Genomic DNA, 22138 nt, shown 5'->3' with positions numbered 1-22138 from the left:
GCCCTTATTCTGACAAAGTAGTTCTATCTGGAGTTGATGTAGGGTGCAACAGATAGAGAATAGGAGTAAAAAATAGTTCAGAATAGGCTGTTTAACTTATTTTTAATAAATATACATTTAACTGGATAACAGTGTAAGTAACAGTGTCTCCTCACTGATTTCTCTGCTGGATTCTGCAGTGGCTGCTCAGGTCAATCCTATTCAAGTTATTTGAATAGATTATCATTGGGACCACTCTATCATTGGTGAGGACTGATGTCAGGTCCTTTGAGTTATGTAGTAATTTTGATATTTCTTGAAATGTTTCTGTCAGAAATGTGTCTGTGAGATGGTGATGTGCTAATTTTCAGTGAGCAGTGGCTCTGTCAGAGATGTTATTGTTTACACTTGTGGAGTGATACAGCTGTGGCTTTGTGATGAGATTTTAATAACAGTGGGAAGTAGATCAGGCATGAGATGTGCGGTCATTGTGAAATAATGCACAGTCATGTGATATGATTCAGGGCCCCATTTATGAACGATACATGACCCCTTTATGTCATCCTTTCCTTATTCAACAAACAGCAGTAATCTAAGATTACGGCTCTCTGTCACAGCATCATTGCTGGCAATGGGGACCAGCGCCGCCTTTCCCGCCTCAGCAAAGCCTTTTAGACACTGCTGGGTCCACGCCGGATGAACGTGTCACGCACATGCGCAGATAGACCATCACGCATGCGCATTACACAGGAGACAGTCACTGGCAGCATTAGACGGGGTAAGTATTGATGAATACCAGTGGCATTTTCATTTGTATCACTGCAATGGTTTACATACAACTCCAATGGTGGGTGGACTGGGCATGCGCAAGAACCGTACTACACAGAATGAATCCTGAGAGATCGCACGCAGTGCCCCCAAGCCGTAGCATGTCAATACATTTGGCCCCGTTTTTGTTTTCTGGGAGTGCCAAGGCCAGGCCAGTGTCTGTGTCTTCCAAAACAGATTTACTGGCCTTGCAAGCGGGCAGAAGGTGGCCATTCTGAGTAAACTTAGGCTTTACTCAAATTACCAGCAGCGGCTCCAGCCCTCTTACCTGAGGGGGGCTGCCGCTGCTGCTAGTCTGGCTGTGGTCAGCCAGGTCCCGACGCCTGCGCAATGAATCTGGCAGGCACCAGCACATGCACATAACACCTGCTTCTGGGGACTGCATTGTTTGCAGCCCCGAGAAGCCGTGTAGGGCTGCCCGAAAGGCAATAGAAGCCGAACTCTGCTAATCACAGCCCGAACTGGCAGTCCCAGAGGAAGGAGACACCTCCCCCTGGGGCTGCCTGTTCTGTGCATGACTGGCAGGTGGCACTTTCAATGGGAAGCCACCTTCAGTCACAGTGTAGCCAGTACAGTCACGGATTGCACTGGCTCACTCAATTGGAGGATTTTACTGGGAGGGGGGGGTTGCTTAAAATTTGCCACTGCAGATGACCAATGCTGCAAACATGGTCATGATGTTGATCCAATCCTGCGTCTTTGGAGGCAGACAGCGGATTTATCTTTTTCCGTCGGAAGCCTCCTGCATGTTTTAGCAACGCAGCTGCGTCCAACTATGCAAAAACGTCCATCTCTGTATCAGGCTCAATATGTCCGACCAATCCTTAGCATCTAGTAACTCAACCGAATCCCTCTCCCACTGCTACTCATGAAGACATGGGGGGGGGGGGGGCAGTACGGACTAGAACAGAGTTATACAATAGGAAGTAAGACCTTTAGACAGAGGAAGAAATACTCAAAGGAAGAGAGGCGCCTGGAGGAGAGCTAGGAGGAATGGGAGCAGAAAATGTGCTTACAGTAATTTGAAGAAACTGGTGGAAAGAAGAGGTAGGTAGCAGATTACGAGTGGAGTGGGAGGGTGGAAATACCCACTCTGCACATTTTAAATCTGCCCCACATGCAATGCAACAAGGGTACTTGATCTTTTTTGCTTTGCTCCCAACTCAGAATCAGCCCCATAGCCTACAGGCCAGACAGTGGCTCCTCTCTTTGTATGGCAGTGTTGCATCATTTCTGAAATGCTTTTAGGAAAGACAAGAAAAACAGGCCAGTGCTCTCATCACTAAGTGTCTGTAGTATTTCTATAATACCAGAGGCAGATGGGGTTGCTGGAGTTGGTAATAATGGTGACCTAAGCAGTAGCAATCCACAAATACTGGCCCTGGAGGCAGGGGCGTATTAAGAGAGGAGGAGGCCATTGTGCATTCCCCGTCCGGGGCCCCCTCGTCTTCCCTGGTGGCCGGAAGCAGACTGACTGCTAACCACAGCAGCAGCAGACTCAGAGCACTAGCCTGTGCCCACATGCGCCATTTTCCTGGTGATTTCCTCACTGCTCATGCACGAAATGTCAGGAAAATTACTGCGGCGGGACCTTGGAGAGGTAAGTATTAGAAAATATGGACCTGCACCAATTATAGATACACCCCTGCCAGGAGGGATGGGACAAAACATTTGATAACTCCCCACCATTCCTCAGGTTAGAAGTATTATAGTACAGTACAGTAGTATTATATAAAACATGGGGGCACCTTTCCAATTTTTTTTCCACATGTGTACATGTAAATAATCATCTGCTTCCTCTGCTAGCTGAACAGTGAAACATTTATAAGAAAGTAAAGGGGTCCAGCTGGAAGACCCATAAATGTAACCCTGCTTTGTGTGGATTCAGGACATCAGATCATAGAATTCAGTGTTGCTATTGAGAATACTCACCTCCTGCACAAACACTTTATAGCTGGATACATTTCACTACCCCCTGAGAGTAACAAAATGCTGGCTGTGGCTATTAAAGCTTCTGCACACCATATCACTGATGGAATTTTTTTGCAATCCAACCATGACATGTGTAATAAAAAAACAGAGCAGCGCTTGGTTTTCAGTATATACAGTAATTACCCAAAGATAGAAAATAATTTAAATAATAAATCAGTTATATATAAAAAATATCAAAACACAATTTAATAAAATACATATAAAAAAATCAGAACAATGGTATCAAATGAATATATCCTAATACAAATTCTAAACATACAGTATATAAACATATGTATGTGTAACTATTACACCTGAGGCATCAACCACATATAATTAGTAATCCGGATACATTAGAATGTGTAAGAATCCACTATTCTAACATCGAGCATATTATATCCCAAGGTTTGCAACAAAGTGCACTTGTAGTGATTATTTAGAGTTCCTTCAGTTAGTTGTGGCTTAGATGATAAATTTGAAAAGCTCTGACGGAAACAACAAATATTGCAATCACATATAGAAAACCGGCATCGGCAAATCTTTGTATAGAAATCCCCAAAGAGAGATGAATACAGTCTCGAGTGTTAAAGCCACTTGTGTGTTATCGGCTGTAATAAGATAAACTATATGTTGGAAAAAAGGATTCCCGTATAGCCAGTATATACTTGTAGTATTTAGACTCACCTGCCAGTCTGTCTCGTGGGAGGCCCCTGGTATTGACTACCCTTGTAGAATTAAAGCGGGCGCCGGGACTCTCAGCAGCTAATAACGATCAGTGTCCAGGCAGCGTCTGCACGCGATCACACCGGCCAGTTGTGATCGCGGCAAGCAGGCTATTGCTGGCCACACACATAGCGATATTTTACCCGATCGGGACGATTCCAACACATTGGAACGACAGATCGTGTAAAATATGGCCAAATCCTGAGTAAATTATGAGTCCCCACTCACGATCACGATGCGATGTGCGTCCCCGGGCAGATCTGACAATCAAGGACCCGATGCACTGTGAAAATCTGGATGCAGGAGAGAGCGTATGAAGATTAGACACCAAATTGTGTGGAGATCGTGTGCAGAGCTGCCGGGGAGAGTTTCAAGGGAAATCGTACACATCGGCTGATGGTGTGCAGATCGCCATGTGTGTGGCCACCTTTACCTCAGATGAAAACTGTGTCCCAAGGTAGGAGAAATTGATTGCAGGCTCAGAGTCGCTCGAGCTGGCGGGGAGTATCTTTTCCACAGAGAGCCACGGGACGCTCCAGCGTATCGCGGCTACAGATTTGTAGAAGGACTTTATTCTTATGCCACAAACATGTAGCGGTGTGTGCCACAGGACACCACAGGACTTCCTTGGATCTTCTAACGCGTTTCTTCAAACCTGGCGATTTCATCAGAGGTGTGTCCTAATTACTCTTCTATGGGATGTGTCTTATAGCCCAGTAACCCATGGTTTGTGTATCCTCAGCACTCCGGACTCAGAACCCACTCCAGTACATGACATGTGAAGGCAAATAGTCACAGTAATAATCGAATTTATTCTACACAGAGATGCAGAATTGGTTTTACACTAGCCTGCGTAATGCGCAACATGCAAATTGGTTCTGTACACCTAAATTTCTATGCAGACCTGGTCGCATCTTATAATTGCTCCTCCTTATGACTGGAGAGGTGGGAATGGGGGAGGAACAGGGTGTGCAGGGACAGACAGAGTACAGTAAGAGCATCTGCGTAACTGTGAAAGGGGGCAGGCCCCTAGCTAGTTGCCTATGTGGATTCCCCTCTGAAACCGATACGTGCTTTCTTCATTGATCGTGTCTATATTAAATAATTTGGGGATGTATTTTAGCAATGTTTTATTTTGTAGATTTCTCCTATTTGTATAAGAGAAGGAACTTTATATCTGCATTATAGGTTGTTGTTTATTTTCAATTACAATCAAACCTAATAGCAAAAGCATAAATGTCACTCATCCGAGATTCTCTGGACAGTCCAGAAACCTCAAGATCTGTCTGGAGTCCAGAGCATTAGCAATCCCGGATGGGTGTTGTCTTGAGTTCAGAATGTAGGCCAACCTGCCTCCTCAGTTTCAAATACATGGCTGTGCCACCTCCCTCTTGCTTGGTCCAGTCTCCCTCTGGTCCATTTCGCCTCCCCTCTGCACTGTTCCACCTCCCTCCTGCTGTGTTCTGCCTCCCCTTAGTCCAACCTGCCTCCTCCCTTAGTCAGTCCAGGTTCTCCCCTGCATTGTTCTGCCTCCCACCTGTTCCGTAACCCTCCCCCTGGTTCTATCCTGCCTTCTCCCTTGTTACGTCCTGCCTTCACTCCTGCACTGTTCCGCCTCACCCCTGAACTGTTGTGCAACCCCCTTCCCACACACCTAGTTCTATCCCACCTTCCCCCTGCACGGAATCGGTATGAAATACCGCCTGGCCGACCAAAGCAGAGTTCCCGGCAGCGGAAGCCCGACAGCGCTGGATATCCCGATCTTCGATAGGTAAGTATTGACTAACCTAGCCTCCTAACCCTAACCCTCCTTAGGGGTGCCTAACCCTAACCTCCCCCCCCAAGTGCCTAACCCTAACCATCCCCCCTTCCCCGCTGCCTAAACCTAAGTTCCCCGGGGGGGTGCCTAACCGTAAGTCCCCCCCGGGGATGCCTAACCCTAACCCTCCCTCCCCCTAGCCTAACCCTAACCCTCCCAGGGGGGTGCCTAACCCTAAGACCCCCCGGGTGCCCTAAACCTAACCCTCCCCCCCGTGGCTGTCCGCTCGCGGCACCCGGCATCCCTTCGATCGGGATGCCGGGCACCGGTCTCCTGGCGTCGGGGAAATGTCAGGCGTCTACATCTAGATGCCCGGCATTTCACCCTCGCCGGGATATGACAGTCGGGAAGCGGGCTGCCGGTATTAAGGCAGCCGGCTTCCCGATTGTATACCTCCTGCACTGCTCTTCTTCCCCCCAGTTCTGTTCCGCCCTTGTCCTTGATCTGTCCAGCCTCCCCTCCCCTCTGCCATGTTACGACTCCCACCCTTCTCTGTTCCACCCCCTGCTCTGTTCTAAACCCCAATAATTACAAAATATGCCCCATAGAAACATAGGCTATAGGTAGATATTGATGTCAGTGACTTGGGATGTTGCCTGGCTTTTTAAAAATATTAAGAAACATGCATTGAAGAGTTGTAAACATGACTATTCTGTCATACAAAGAAGCATTGAATTACAAAGTATCAAATATATTAGATTTAGTACTTATTAAGAAGTCAAATGTATTTGTTACTAGTAAATAGACTGGCATCTGCCGTGTCACCTCAGCCAGCATGGCTAATCCCCTCTAAATGAACCTTTTTATTTTAGTTCTGCCTTGCAATATAATCCCCGTGCATCTTTGTCATATCTGCATATTTTATCTAATGTTAAAATTAACCCCTGTACCAAGTTTTTGTCTCCTCTATCACCTAATATTTGTCTCTGGCTCACCAGATGTTAAATTAACCCCTGATTATATTCTGCCAGCTACACGCCTAACCTCTTCACATATCTGTCTCTCAAAACTCACCCTATTAACGCATTTAAGAAGAACCCTTCTGTGGTTTTGGTTATGCCCCTGAAAACAAAAAAAGGTGATAATCCTAGATGCATGCCTGGGGCACATACTACTGGTGTAGAGCTGCATGCGCTTTGCGAATCGTCCAACTTTGCATATTGGCACAGCTGTAAACCCTACATGTGCCCGTTATTCCTGCACATGTGGACAACATGTGGCTATTTGGATTGTTATGTAGGTGATCAGTTTTAGTGCCCTGTGTTTTAATGATTATTTATGTAGATCTGCCATCTCAGTGCACTTGCCATCCGTGGGCTCATCCTGACGGCCAACATGCTAAACCAGGGAATCCTTTTGTGTGTAGCTAAATGGGTCACATCCAGATGTTCAGCAATCAAGCCAAGTGACCCGGGAATCTTTGGATGCCCACAGATGGACAGTAGTTATCTGCCATCCTCAAAAATTCTATAATCAAATTACAGCAGGGTTTCCCAATACCAAACATGGCAAATCATGGAGCTTAATCAAACTATTTTCTCAGTCTTATTCTCAATATTTCTAACTTTGATCAGTTCTAAGTTGTGGGATATTGATATCCCCTACCCATTTATTCAATATGGTGAAATATAAAAAAGTGTGTGTCCTCGTCTTTTTCAATTACCTAACCTAGCCCAAAGGGAAGAAACATATGGTATATGTGACTGCAATAGAAGTTATGTGTATGCCAAAATAGTGTCTTATTCATTCATTTGCTGTTTCTGTTCCTAGGACGATAGTGCTAAATGACTGTAGGTTAATTGGGTTCCAACAAAAATTAACCCTAGTGTATGCATGTGGTACTTAGATTGTAATCTCCACTGGGGCAGGGAATGATGTGAATGGACCAATATTCTCTGTAAAGCGCTGCTGAATATGTGCGTGCTATATAAATAACTGGTAATAATAATAATAATAATAATAATAATAATAATAATAACAACAATAATAATAATAATATATGATAGACTATTGGTACCTGCACCTAGTTTGACAAGTAGCAATGCTATAGGACATAATTCACCATGTATTTATATGTGACTAGATTATTTACTCAGTGAGACTTACACTGGTCTCCACATTTACTTGTCCTGATTGCTGGTGTCTACTAGCTTTAAATATATCATAAAGCCACAAAAAGAAAAAAAATTGTTATATTAAATTATATTTAAACAGAGGCACTTCGTAGTGACTTTTGCGTCTTACAATTCTAAATCCAGAGGCGTCGCAATTCTAATAAGGAAGAATCTACCTTATACTATTTTACACCAACAATCAGATACTGAGGGCCGATTTGTACTTTTGGTAATTAAGATATTTGAATTAACTTATACACTTTGCAATATTTATGCACCCACAATTTATGACAAACAATTCTTTGTGTCCCTAGCTAATTTATTGAGTCCATATCTTGACTCCACGGTAATCTTGGGAGGAGATTTAAATATTGTTGCCTCTAGTTATATGGACCGTCAGTCTACAGCCTCTAATCCTATTACAACACGCAAAGTGGGTATTCATTATCTCCTTAGACGTCTCCAATTAGTTGACATTTGGCGATATAATCACCCAATAGATAAGGAATTCACCTTTTACTCAGCCCCCCATTCTGCATTCACTAGAATTGACTATTTTCTCACTTCTTCCACGCTAACTTTTAGAATACCGGAGTCTGGTATAGAGACGATAGGATTGTCAGACCATGCCCTCATATGGATTAAAGTGAACACATTGGTACCGCTAGGGGATTTTAGACAATGTCGCTTTCCCTCTTTTATGACCTCTTCTACTAAATTTAGGAACATAGGCCCTCATTCAGAGCCGCACGTTAACAACAGTACGCTCGTTGCGTTCCGATGTTGACTAACCGCGCATGCGTCGGTGTTACACTGCGCATGTGCGTACGGCAGATTGCGAGTTTTTTTTCTCTCGTTCCTAAAATAGCGTACAGGAAGTGACATGTCAAATGTGATTGACAGAACAGGGCGTTTTGGGGTGTTGACGGGGGTGGAGATGAAAAAACGCAGGCATGGCGAGGCGTTTTTGGGGCGTACATACATTAGCAGATGCGAACGTCAAATGTGTTCGGACCGTCTCATACGTCACTGGAACATCCGCTTTCCCTTCAAAATGCTCGCACAGCTTAGGGTCAGGATTACTCGACCACATTGGCGATGGCCTTCTCCTCCGTCCCTGGACTCAACGATGGTGCTGCGATTAATCGCGGCTGGTCAGTAAAGTAATTAGTGTTGGATTGAAAACCGGCTTGGTATGTGTTTGGAAAGCAGTTTATTGGGATAGCACAAAAGCGGACGCAGGTGGAAATCAGAGCTGCTAATGTCATGATTACACAATCAATTAGCGTACATTTTTGGTGTTTTATTTTGGCCACAATTTGTTGGTTATGGCCTATTGTAACAATAATGTCATCATGTTTTAATTAGCTCCCCTTTTTTTTGGTTTACTGTGGAATTTGCATCGCTATGTGATTTTTTAAACGTTCCTTAAAGAGGCCTTTTTTTTTTTTAAGAGGGTCAGTTTTTGCCTTTAGGGCCAGGATTAAATGTAACCCATTTGTACAATAATGTCACAATACAATGTCAGTTTTTTGTTTTAAATTTATTGTTTAAACACAAACAAATTGGCCTAATATTTTGTTGCCTTTTTTTTGTGGCAAAGATATTTGTTTAAAAAAAAAAAAAGCCATAACTGGTAACATAAACGTAAATACCAAATGTAAAAAAATTTCACAAGAAAGGAGAGGGAAGTTTTGACCAGAAAGGAATATGAGCCAAGCACAGAAGGAGTGTGGGAAAAGTCGCCATTGCTGTCACCGTTTTCTCGCCCGTTTGGCTGGGTGAGGGTGGGCGCCAGACCGGGTCCGGGATGCCATCGGGCTGGCCTGTCCAGAGGCAGATGTTGTGGCCTCTGGACTAGGCACAGGGCTAGGCACATTTGGAGGATTGGCTGATGTTGTGCCAGAGGTGGAGGATCCGGATGTTCCGGCAGGAAGGGAGGTCGGCTCCACCATGTGCTGGCGAACGAGCTGCTCCAGGGCATCGGCGATGCGGATGTTGGCCCTGGTATTTTCCGCCAGGGCCTGAGCAATGGTCACGTTGGCCGCAGCATTTTGCTCCAGGGCCTCAGCCACCCGTATCAGACTGGCGTCCATCCTCTGCAGAATCTCCGTATGGAAATCCGATTTAAAATTGAGTTCTGTGAGGAGGCCCACTGCCTGCGAGGGGGCACGCCCTGGACTGGCTTCTGCAGGGTCCTCAGCCGGATGTACTGGTTCCTCCCCTGCAGAGCCAGCAGAAATTCTGCGGCCAAGGCTCCCCTCTGGAGCAGACTCATCCGCCTCTGTCTCTGTTCGGAAAAATGCGAAAAGACTCACATTAGAATCTACATATTGGCACAATAGCATTTCAGAGTTGGTGACATCACAAGACTTACCTTGGCCAACATGAGGAGCCGCAAAGTCTGGCATGTCCGTATCCATGTTGGACACGCCAAACACCTCCACAGCCTGCACACACCCCTGTGCCAGCTCTTCTAAGTCTGTCAACTCCAATGACACAGGGGTGGGACCCCCACCTGTCCCCCTTGCATGCCTAGCCCTGTCGGCAAGTTTTTGCTTGAGACGATATTTGAAGTCTGCCCATCTGTGGAATGAAATTGGAACCATTATCCTTTTTTTTACAATGGGGTTTGTTTATAGGATGGGAAAGTGTTTACTTACCGCCGTTTGACATCCCGGGCTAGACGGACATAATCACCCACCCTATTGACAGCAACGGCGACCTCCTCCCACATTCTCCACTTCTGGCTTTGGCTCATATTCCTGGCTGCCTGGGGCAGGATGTCAACGCACTTCTGGATCAAAACCTCCATCTCCTTGCTTGTGAAATGTGGCTGCCTTTTTTTTTTGGCAGCTTTGGCGGGTTGACTGGGGCCAGCAGTCTCTTCCATGTCATCCTCCTCACCTATTTGGGTAAATATGCAGATTTAGCCACTTCACAACTTGCACAATATTATGTTTAAAAAGAATCATTGAGACAAAATGCATGAAGGCCTTACCGCCGGATTTTTGGCCATTGTTTCCCTGGTCTGAAGCCATGTCTCTGCTTCCAGAATGAAATCAACCAGAAATTCAATGTGATTTCGTGACGTATTTATACATGCGTCCTTAGTTTGTGGCCGCATCATTGATTGTGCGTCCCTATGATTCATCCTTAATTTGTGCGGGAAAATAAACACTATTTATGGCTTGGTGTGTGTGGAGTCGAGGTTGGGTTGTTGGATTGTTGGCGGTTAAGTTGTTTGGATTTGGTTGTTTGCGGTTGGAGGATTTGGCAGAGTTGTTTTTTTTTTGGTTTGGCTACAGTTGTTTTGGTTTTCCGTTCGCATTTTTTTGCTTTTTTTCCCCATCCTTTCCTGATTTGGTAAGTTTTGTGCAGTCTAATTTGTGGCCAATTGGTGTCTACTTCTGGTTTTTGGTTAGCTATTTTTTTTAAAACACTAATTTCATCTTTTTTAGTTTGTTTTGGCTTTCGGACCCAAAGACCTTTTTGTTGGAAATCTTATATATTCGAGTTGGGTAAGTCCATTTTTTTTCAAGCATTTGCGAACTAATTAACGCATTTTTGACTGTTGGTGTAGTGACTTGCATTTGCGAACTAATTAACGCATTTTTGACTGTTTGTGTAGTGACTTGCATTTGCGAACTAATTAACGCATTTTTGACTGTTTGTGTAGTGACTTGCATTTGCGAACTAATTAACGCATTTTTGACTGTTGGTGTAGTGACTTGCATTTGCGAACTAATTAATGCATTTTTCGAGGCTTATTCATCATGTAAACCAGTTTTGCTTTTCCCTTTTCCATTTTTGGGGTCCATTTGAACCCTATTTGACGTACGGTGTGCAATGTCGTTTTCATCGATGGCCAAATGTGTGTTTCGCCTATTTTATGTGTTGGCTTGCAACAATTTGACAAACAAAAAATCACCCTCTAAATTTTTGATGTATCATTTTTGGCTTTTTTACAGTTTATACGTATCATGACAATACCCCGGCATGTAAGCAGCTATGGATGGTATCAGAAAGCTAAGTTGTTTTATGTTACTTTTGGGGTGGCTCAAAAGCCTTACATTGTAAACTTTGAATTTCAGGTAGATCTGGGGCGAATTGTTCTGGCCCTGCTCCCGGAAGACGACCAACCTCAAACTCGTCCCAGGCATAGGCATCGTAGGCATGCAAGGCCCCAGATATTTCGAACACGTGTCACCCTTTTTGGAATGCCCGATGATGAGGTTTTAAGACGCTACCGTCTACCTCCCAAAATCATCATAGACACTCTCTCATTAATAGAAAGTGATCTTGAGCGGCAAATTGACAGTCCAACAGCAATACCACCACTGACGCAATTTATGGCGGTGTTACATTTCTGTGCCTCAGGATCGTTTCAAACAACGGTGGGAATAGTGGCGGGCATCTCCCAATCCTCCTTTTCCCGGATCCTGAGGGCAGTGATGGAGGCACTTTTCAAGCACCTCCATCATTTTATTAAAATGCCTTTGGATATGGGTGCCCTTAGTGTGGCCAAGGCCAATTTTTAACAAATAGCTGGCTTCCCACACATCATAGGGGTTGTGGATGGTACTCACATACCACTTCAGCCTCCAGCACGGCTGGAGGCAATATTTAGAAACCGTAAACACTATCACTCCCTGAATGTAATGGTGGTATGTGATGCCTCCCTCCAGATCCTGTCCCTGAATGCTAAATTACCAGGAAGTGCTCATGACTCCTTCGTCATCCGGCAATCAGGGATATGGCAGAAATTAACCAACCTACAAGCTGGTGATGCGTGGCTTCTGGGTAAGTGGAGACCTTTAGTACATAACAATGTTAAGCTTGATACACAGTGTTCCTGATGTGGTCTATTTTTTTTCACAGGAGACAGTGGATACCCTTGCATGTCCTGGCTGCTCACTCCTTATTTGGCTCCCACACCAGGGCCACAAAGTGCGTATAATTCCGCACTTACAGCCACCAGGCAAGTGGTGGAGCGCTGTATCGGCCTTTTAAAAGGCCGATTCAGATGCCTCCACCGCTCTGGTGGCGAGCTCATGTATGTGCCGGATATGGTGTCTAAAATTGTGGTCCTGTGTGGGATATTTCACAACATTGCCATAAGGAGTGGTGTCCCAATGCAGCCAGAGGATGCCTTACCTGAGGATGGCCCCCCCGAGGTTGGTCGAAGGTCAGTATGTGGGGGGGCCATACGCGATGATGTGGTGGCCAGATTTTTTAGGTAAGTTTGAACAAAACTACAGTGTTTATACCTAATGTGTTTGTGTTTGTTTGCGAACATCTAATTTTGTTTTTTTTTTCTCACCATCTTCTGTTTGTTCACATAATCTTTGGCACTCCAACGCTCACTACTTCCTGCTACCCTTACCAAACCTGGATCTGGTCCTTTTGGGCATATATTCTGGAACCCATATCGCAACGCCATGTTTGTGGAATCATGTTGGCATGGTCCTTCATCAACCAGTTCTTGATTTTTTGTTTTGATTTAATTATTTCTTGGTATGTGTTGTATTTGAATTTATCACTGTGTTCTTTTTTTGGGAGTGACCACTTTGTTTTCTCTGTTATGTTGTGAATAAATGTTTGGAGAGTGAAATGGTCTTCCTTTTTTGGGACGTTAACAGCAAGTGTAACCAGGTTAACACAAGTTACATTTGACTAAGGGGTAAACCAGTACTGACGCCAGGTGAGCTAAACTTAAATATGTTTTCAGCTTCCCAACCCACACCAAAAGGAAGCCTGGCTCAACCTTGGGATTTGTAAGATTGGCCTAAGCAGCTTGCGCACCAACTAGGAACCTGTAAAATGTAGAAATATGTAATTGACTCTACACCCAAAAAGGGAAATGACATTGTTACTGTTATGTGTTTCTTGGGTCTGTTTGACATACAAAGACAAAACACAATCTAACTTTTAAAAAAGGGAAATCCTTGCAGGAACAGTCTACTTATGTCATGCTAAACTATCTTGGTTTTGGATTTAAAAAATGAGCCACAACGTATATTTGTCTGAATAAATTTATTTTGAAAAAATACCAAAAATAAAAAAACTACTGCCGAAGGAGGCCTGACAGCCGGTCGAGGGCCACCAGAATGCCGATTACATGTTGGCGCATCTGCCCCACACAATCCGCCACCTCTTGCCGACGCCTCTGTTCCTCTGTGGGTGAGAAAAGTGTGTGGGTTAATACAACAATAGGGAATCCACATAAAAAAAAAAAAAAAACAACCAAATCACTCCTAAACCGAAAAAAAAAAAAAAAAAGGGGGGGGCTGGCAAAAATACAAGGCCTAGGTAAAAATTCCCACAGGTATGATATGTGTATGTTGAAATCACCAGGAAGAGGTAAAGGCAAACCTTCAAAATCACCAAAAGTCAAGCCACAAAAACACGAAGAAAGGCACGACACATGATTACATACAAACAGTTTGTGCTTTAAAAAAATAGAAAAAAAAAACATACCGGGAGCCAAAACGGGAGCTCCGGAAATACCTCCATGATCCTCCTCGGAGGATCCGTCATTCCCCAAAGAATGGGGAGGAGTTATGATGGACTCCGGGGAGGGGGTAATTGGAAGAGGGGTGGGTGGAGGAGAGGGGGAAGTGGGACGGAGGGGAAGGAGGCCCGACATTTCCGGGAGAGGGTCTGGGAAGGATGGGGAGGAGTGGGGAATAGGGGAAAGATTTGGGGTGGAGTGTTGGCTGGGGGTTGGGGATAGTGGCCGGGAGCGCCGTCTGGACGGACGGTGACGGCGGAGTCTTGGCTGTCCCCCTAAAATATGACAAAGAAATTGCGGTTAGTTTATGGACAAATCCGGGCAACAAAACTAAAAAAAAAAAAAAAAAAGCCAAATAGCAGTAGAATGAATAAATCAGAAATAGAGGGAAAACATGCACACGCAGATATGAGTACAAATAATAAATAAGACAGACAGGAAAACATGCACACGCAGATATGAGTACAAATAATAAATAGGACAGACAGGAAAACATGCACACGCAGATATGAGTACAAATAATAAATAGGACAGACAGGAAAACATGCACACGCAGATATGAGTACAAATAATAAATAGGACAGACAGGAAAACATGCACACGCAGATATGAGTACAAATAATAAATAGGACAGACAGGAAAACATGCACACGCAGATATGAGTACAAATAATAAATAAGACAGACAGGAAAACATGCACACGCAGATATGAGTACAAATAATAAATAGGACAGACAGGAAAACATGCACACGCAGATATGAGTATACAAATAATAAATAGGACAGACAGGAAAACATGCACACGCAGATATGAGTACAAATAATAAATAGGACAGACAGGAAAACATGCACACGCAGATATGAGTACAAATAATAAATAGGACAGACAGGAAAACATGCACACGCAGATATGAGTACAAATAATAAATAGGACAGACAGGAAAACATGCACACGCAGTTTGCCCCACAAACACAAACATTAAAACCACAATACATAACACTTACTTTCCAGGATCTCCATGCGAAAGCATGCCAGCAAGCGGGGCGTTCGCCGTTGCAGGTCGGACCACCTGCACTCCAGCTGCCCGATGTTGCGGCGTGAGCCGAAGGACCGCAGGCGGGACCGTGCCTCCGCATACGCGGAGCGCTTCTGGCGGTTGGTCATGGGTTGAGGTTGGCTGGTGATCCGGCGATCCATGACCTCCGTAAGCACCAGCAGCTCACGCCTGGTGAATGCGGAGGCTCTCATGATGGCAATGGTGTTTTTCTTAAAAATCATTTTTGATAAAGTGTGTAAAAATTTTCTGATTGGCTAATGTATTTTGGAAATTAACAGGAGCAGTTTTATTGGTTAGTGTATGAGTCATGTGTTCGACAGGGCCAGAAATCTCTGGAGAGTTATGATAGGCTTGATGCAGTGACATGCGTAAGCAAATTTAAATAAAGAAATGAACCCAGGGAAATATGCGGGGAGCCACAGCAATTGTACAATTGTTTAATTGTGGTTCACATGTTTTTTGAACAATAAAAGCGAATGTTTCATCCGTACGTATTCTGCGGGTAAACACAAACACGGACAAGAGTAAAGTTTCTTGCATTGTGTTGAAAAAAACAAACAATTAAGCTAATTGATACATTGATTGGCATGATACGATTGATGGAGGTAGGCAGAATAAAGGAGCAGGTAATCGACATCTGACAAGGCCACTTCCTGTTTATACTTGTGCGTGCGTTCCTTCCAAGCCATTTCGGGGATGTACGCTCGCTATTTCGTACGCTCGTTAGTTAGAGGAGGGGTCGCCTGAGTTTAGGGAGGAATTTTAGATGCGAACGAAAATATGAGCGAGCCATTGAATTTGAATATTTTTGTACGTACGCCTAACGTACGTGCGCCCGCTTGCGAGTGGGTCTGAATGAGGGCCATAGTACAAAATGCATGGGATGAATATCAGATGGTTAATTCCCAGCATCAACAACAGACTCCAAATCTATATTGGCAGGCGGCAAAGGCTGTGATAAGAGGTAGGATTCTTTCATTTGTAGCACATAATAAAAAATGCCAGTCTGAACTACTAAGAACAGCACAACTAGAACTGACGAATGCATATGAATTACTCCATCATTCCTCATCCCCCCTTCACAAATCCAAATTCAAAGAATGTAAACTGACATTTGACACACTGATTCAGCAGATAGGAGATAAAAGAGTACATAATAATAGATATCAGTTTCATGCTCATGGAAATAAGAATAGTAAACTTATGTCCAATTTTTTTTGCGGGGAAATAGGAATGATTCAACTATCTTGAAGTTGACTGATGATTCAGGCACGTTATGTACTTCAGGCCCTGCCATTCTAGAAACCCTACGGAATTTCTATGCAAAACTATATTCTCAAGAATCCATAAATATACAGAATAAACAAACTTTTTGGGACTCTATAACGCTCCCTATATTAACAGAGGATCAAAAGACATCTATAATCGCCCCTATTACCGAAACTGAAGTGATGTCAGTTATTAAGGGTCTCAAACCGGTGAAATCGCCAGGTCCAGACGGTTTTACCGGAGAATTTTATAAAGGTCTTAAAACTTCTGTGGTTTCACCTTTAACTAATCTGTACAATTCCATATTAGCAGGTAATACGCCACCCTCTTATTTTAATGATGCTTTTATCAAAGTCCTCCCGAAGTCCGATAGGGATCTCATATTGCCCGCTTCTTATCGCCCCATATCCTTATTGAATGTGGATTATAAAATTTTTACAAAAATTATTGCGGACCGACTCAAGGGGGTGATCCCTACATCAGGATCAAACAGGATTTGTGTGGGGGCGCAGTGCTGTATCCAACATACATAAAGTATCGGCAGTATTGCAACGTCTCGAAGAATTTAAAGAAAATGAACCTCAGCTTCTGATTTCATTAGATGCTGAGAAAGCGTTTGATTTAGTGGTTTGGGATCACCTGTATGAGACACTCCGCAATTTTGGTTTTCCCTCCCAATTTATATTGCTTATTCAGGCACTAAGCAATTGCTCATCCTCACGAATAGTAGCTAATAACTATGTCTCACTCCCTATTTGTATAGAACGTGGAACTAGACAAGGCTGCCCTCTCTCCCCTCTCCTATTCGCATTGATCCTAGAACCCCTGGCAGTGGCTCTTAGATTGAATGGAGACTTTAGAGGTATTAAAGTGGGTACAATGGAGCTTAAGTTATCACTGTATGCGGATGACATGCTACTTTTCGTTTCACGTCCGCTTCTACCCATCCCTGCTATTTTACAACAAATTAATCTCTATAGCTCATTTGCTGGGTATAAAATAAACATAACTAAATTGGAAATTCTACCATTAACTAGACCTGGTCAACTAGCAGAATACGCAACCTTAGATGAAGCTTTTCCGGTTGCATCTAAATTAAAATACCTAGGCATTATCATAAAATCATCAATTCACTAAATCTATAATGCTAATTTTCCTTCAATTATAACCAAAATTCTACAGAAACTACAGCACTGGATGTCTACCACTTTCTTTATTGGAGAGAGCGGTGATTATAAAAAATATTTTATTCCCTAAACTGATGTATCCGCTTCAAATGCTACCCTTATTCTTATTGAAAAATGACACTTCTAGATGTACAAAGGCATTTCAACGATTCTTATGGAACCGAAAGAAACCCAGTATTGCTAGAAATCGGTTACTTCAACCTAAAAGTAAAGGGGGACTAGGTCTTCCGGATATCTTTACACACTCTTGCACGGCTGCCTTTAGATATGGCTCGGACTGGTGTCTAGGCCAAGCTAATTTTACAAATCAACTACTAGAAGAGGAACTGTTTAAACCTTATGCTACGGCAGCATTGTTACATTTACCTCGTTCTAAATTGCCAAAAGGGATTCTTCAAAATGTATTATTTATGGACACATATAGAGCATGGTCTTTTATACATAAAAGTCTCGGTTAAAATTTCAGCAAAACCAAATACATACCACTATGGGGTAACCCTGATTTTGTGCCCTCGCTCTCAAATTCTTTCTACCAGCTGTGGAAACGAAAGGGATTGGCAGCCATTCAGAACGTGTTTGATCCTGGGGGCAATCTTTATTCTTTTCAGCAGCTTAGGGACCTATATAATATTCCTAATTCACATTTTTATATGTATCTGCAGGTCAGGCACTACATCCAAAGTAAAGTGGATTTTGGTTCATATGACTTGCTCTTACATCATGACTCACTAACTCCTATTTACTCAATACTTACTATAGCCTCCACCCACAAATTTAAATTTGCCATTTGTATAATGATTTATTGATACAAGATATCAATAAGTTATGGTGTAAGGTATGGTCCGCTTGGTCACAAGATTTTCCTGATTATATATTTTTCAACAGAACCATGAAACAACTCCCATCGATCCTAAAGTGGCTAAAATCAGCTAAACTTCAAGAAATTCATATCAAATTTCTTAACAGAGCCTATCTTTCCCAAGTGCAATGGAGCAGAATTACCAACTCAGGGCCTGATTCAGAGTCGGACGCTCTGACCAGAGTGCTCGCTCTGGATCAGGGCCCTCCTACCTAAAAATGGAGCGCTCGCATAGCTGTGGGTGACCACCCACAGCTTATGCGAGCGGCCAAAAAATGGTCGCGATGGTCAAGACCATCGCGACCATCGGGCTTGCGACGAGACCCTGCGGTAGGGTCTCGCTGCCGCAAGCCCAGGAGCGCTTTTGGCTCTATCAGAGCCAAAAGCACTCCCACTGACATCACTAGTGATGTTAGTGGGGCCGACCCCAGATGGTAGGCGTTCCCATGGGAACGCCTCCGTCTGGACAGCAACGCCCCCGGCACGCCCACCAAAGGGGGCGTGCTGTCACTCACCATCGACAGCACGCCCCCTTTGGTGCGAGACCCATAGCGTCAGCTTGGCTGTCGCTATGCGGGTCTCGTGCATGCGCACGACGGAGCTCCTTCCATCGTGCGCATGTGCATTAGGGCACCATCGACCCGCTTGCGAGCGCTCAGCGCTCGCGAGCGGGTCTGAATCAGGCCCTCAGATCCTAAGTTTGCTTGTTGCCCAAAATGCTCCTCATCTTCTAGTAACTTTATTCACAATATATGGCAATGCTCTAAGATCAAGAAATTTTGGTATAAAGGCCCTCATTCAGAGCCGTACGCTCTGAGCAGAGCGCACGCTCTGAATGAGGGCCGCCCTCCATAATTATGGAGCGTCCTCCTGGATGCTCGTATAGCTGTGGGTCACCACCCACAGCCTATACGAGCGTGCAGTTTGATGGCCGCGATGGTCGTGACCATCGCCACTGCGAGCCGGAGCCTGCGGTTGAGGTTTTCAACCGCAAGGCCCGGAGTGATTTTGGCTCTATCAGAGCCAAAATCACTCCCACTGACATCACTAGTGATGTCAGTGGGCCGGCTTCTGACGGTAGGCGTTCCCTTGGGAACGCCCCCGTCAGGGAGGCACGCCCCCGGCACGCCCACCAAAGGGGGCGTGCTGTCAATCAACATCGACAGCACGCCCCCTTTGATCAGACACAACGAACGAAGGAAAGTCCTTCGCTCGTCGCGTCTGGCGCATGCGCACGACGGAGCTCCCTCCGTCGTGCGCATGCTCAGTGCAGACCATCGACCCACTTGCGAGCGGACAGCCGCTCGCGAGTGGGTCTGAATCAGGCCCAAAGTTCATAATTTTGTCCAACAGATTACGAAGAGCAATCTTCCTTTTTCTTGGGAAGCATTTATATTAGCAGATTTCTTCTCTTGGGCTCCAAATTTAATTAAAAATAAATTGTTGCCATTATTAATGACTATTATGACCCTAGCAAAAAAACTGATCTTACAATATTGGCTATCAAAAGGAGTCCCATCTTTAGAAATGTTGAAATTTGAATTGCTAAATGCAATATATTTTGATAGACGCGCTGCTCTTTTTGATATTGAAAGGGGAGTCAAGACCTTTATTTTGAAATGGGAAATATATTTAGACTTCCTACCTACTACAACCTCCGATAGTATTATGAAGGCTTTTGACAATACCACTTGGTCTTTGATGAGACGAATATCTTGACAGCTAAAATCGGTACGTAATAATATCACATTATAGGATTTATTCTCACTGAGGAGTAGTTAACAGAATACATAATCATTGTATGCTTTGATGATTGTAAGATGGTTCATTCTATTTCTATTTATTTTTATTTTATTTTCACTGTTTTTTGTTTATTTACCCTTACTTTCTCTATTATTTTATTGCATTTTATTTTTATTTTGTTTTATTATACATCTGGTTTATTAACCGAGTCTAATAATATTTACAACTATAAATAAGGTCTATATATATCTTTTTGGGGGGTATGTTTTAGGCTCTTTCCCTCTCTCCATAAAAAGTAAAAAAGACAAAATTTAGAAACTCAACATTCCACAAAATTTATGTTTTATATTGCATGTATATGTTTTGTTTTGTTTTTTATGATGCAAGATATACATTTGTTGTAACATTTTTTTATATGTATGTAATTAGTGAATTTTGGATATAATAAAAAGATATTTAAAAAAAAATAAAACAGAGGCACTTCAGGTGGCCACCCTGTAGTATTTGTATCTGAGTAAAGCACACTACTACAGTGGTTTCCAAACTGGGTGCTGTGGTACCCCGGAGTGCTGCTGGGCACTTGCAGGAGTGACACCAGTTGGTGGTCCAGGACCAAATAAAATGATTTATGGTCAATGTCATAGACAAAACCAGTGCTGGTGGCTGCCAATCATAAAATATGTGACAAGCAGAAGCTCAACTTTATCCACCATCACATAGCAGTCAGACCCTAAGGATGACAGGGAAGAAGGGGGGGGGGGGGGGGGCGACAAGTACTAGAATGGGTTAGTTGGGGGGGGGGGGTGACAAGTACTAGAATGGGTTAGTATACTTACCTGACCCCTGTCGGGTTACCGCTGTCGCTATTGTGACAGGAGGAGGCATCCCGACAGCCGGCATTACATACCGATTCCCTAGAATACACTGACATGAAGCAGATCAGTGTTCAGTACTGAATTTCAGAGGCACTGACTCCAAGACAAATTGCACAATCAAACGTTGTTCAAAGTCTAGACACACACAGCTAGTTACCCTGTAATAGCAATAAGCCAGCCTAGCATTCACTTGTTTATGGAACTCGCTGGGTAAACAGACTCAGGCGACATGTCATACTGTATATGTATGTACTATAAGTAGCAGCTACTGAAACTCACATGCTGCATTTGTATAACATACCAGCAGTCAACTATTGGAGAAAAGCCCTATATTATTATTATTATTATTATTATTATTATTATTATTATTATTATTAATCACATATACCATCTCACACGTTTGGCAACAGCAGAAAACATTATTTAGGTTAAACTACTCTAAATCATTATTTTGCATTTCATTAGCCTCTTCCCAATGTTGGGCTAGCTAGCCTGCCCTTCGTACTACAGAGTCCAGACAAAGCAAACAAAGGGCAAATGGTCACCTGATCGCCTCCAGATATTAGTCCGTGTGTGACATACAGTTGTAGCAACCAGGATATGCGTATATGATAATAAACTGTACGCGTACAATGCAGATCTCAGCAGCACTATATGGAAGCAGCCTGCCACTCACCGTGTGGGTCTTGTCTGGCTGTACCACCTGGTGCCCCACAGAAGGGATGTACACCTCGATCATGGTCAGTGCCGGGAGCCGTGCCCTGATGATGGACAAAGTGAAACAAGTGTACCCAGCTCAGGGTCTCTCCTCTCTCCCCAGGTGCTGGCACTGGCAGTGTGTGCCCATACTTTCAGCCTTGTTGTCCGGGATCAGTAACACAGGTCTGGCTACAAAACATTTGATGTACTCATCATGTCACCCCACCCCCATCCCTCTCTCCAAGTTACTACTATGCCCTCTTCAGCTGATAGAAACTTAGTAACCCTACACTGCTTCCCAGCCCCTCCCCAGCAACATTGTCCCCTCCCCAGCAGCTTCATTCATGTGCACTCCTGCGTGCAAGCTGCTACCTCCCTCCTCCGCTACATCCAGTGCCCGGGACTGGAGCCCTATCGGACTGTAATGGTCCGTCCTCAATGCAGTGCTAATAAATCCAATTTGTCCTAATGCAGGTTTAAAGATCAAAGCTGTTCCCGGC

General features: G+C 43.9%; 1 protein-coding gene across 2 annotated transcripts in view; it reads right to left on the bottom strand.

The window, feature by feature from the left end:
- Window positions 1–21886, bottom strand: part of SNX22 (sorting nexin 22) — a 69880-nt gene extending 47994 nt beyond the window's left edge. For both annotated transcript variants that reach the window (XM_088443718.1, XM_088443716.1), the window contains exon 1: window positions 21616–21886. In XM_088443718.1, coding sequence (XP_088299844.1) covers window positions 21616–21678 — 63 coding nt within the window. In that variant the 5' untranslated portion in view covers window positions 21679–21886. The remainder of the gene's footprint in view (window positions 1–21615) is intronic.
- Window positions 21887–22138: the final 252 nt, after the last annotated feature.

The sequence above is a fragment of the Taudactylus pleione genome, unplaced genomic scaffold (genome assembly GCF_031769625.1).
Source record: "Taudactylus pleione unplaced genomic scaffold, aTauple2 ptg000019l, whole genome shotgun sequence".
NCBI lineage: Eukaryota > Metazoa > Chordata > Amphibia > Anura > Myobatrachidae > Taudactylus > Taudactylus pleione.
This window is presented reverse-complemented; position numbering and strand designations above follow the sequence as displayed.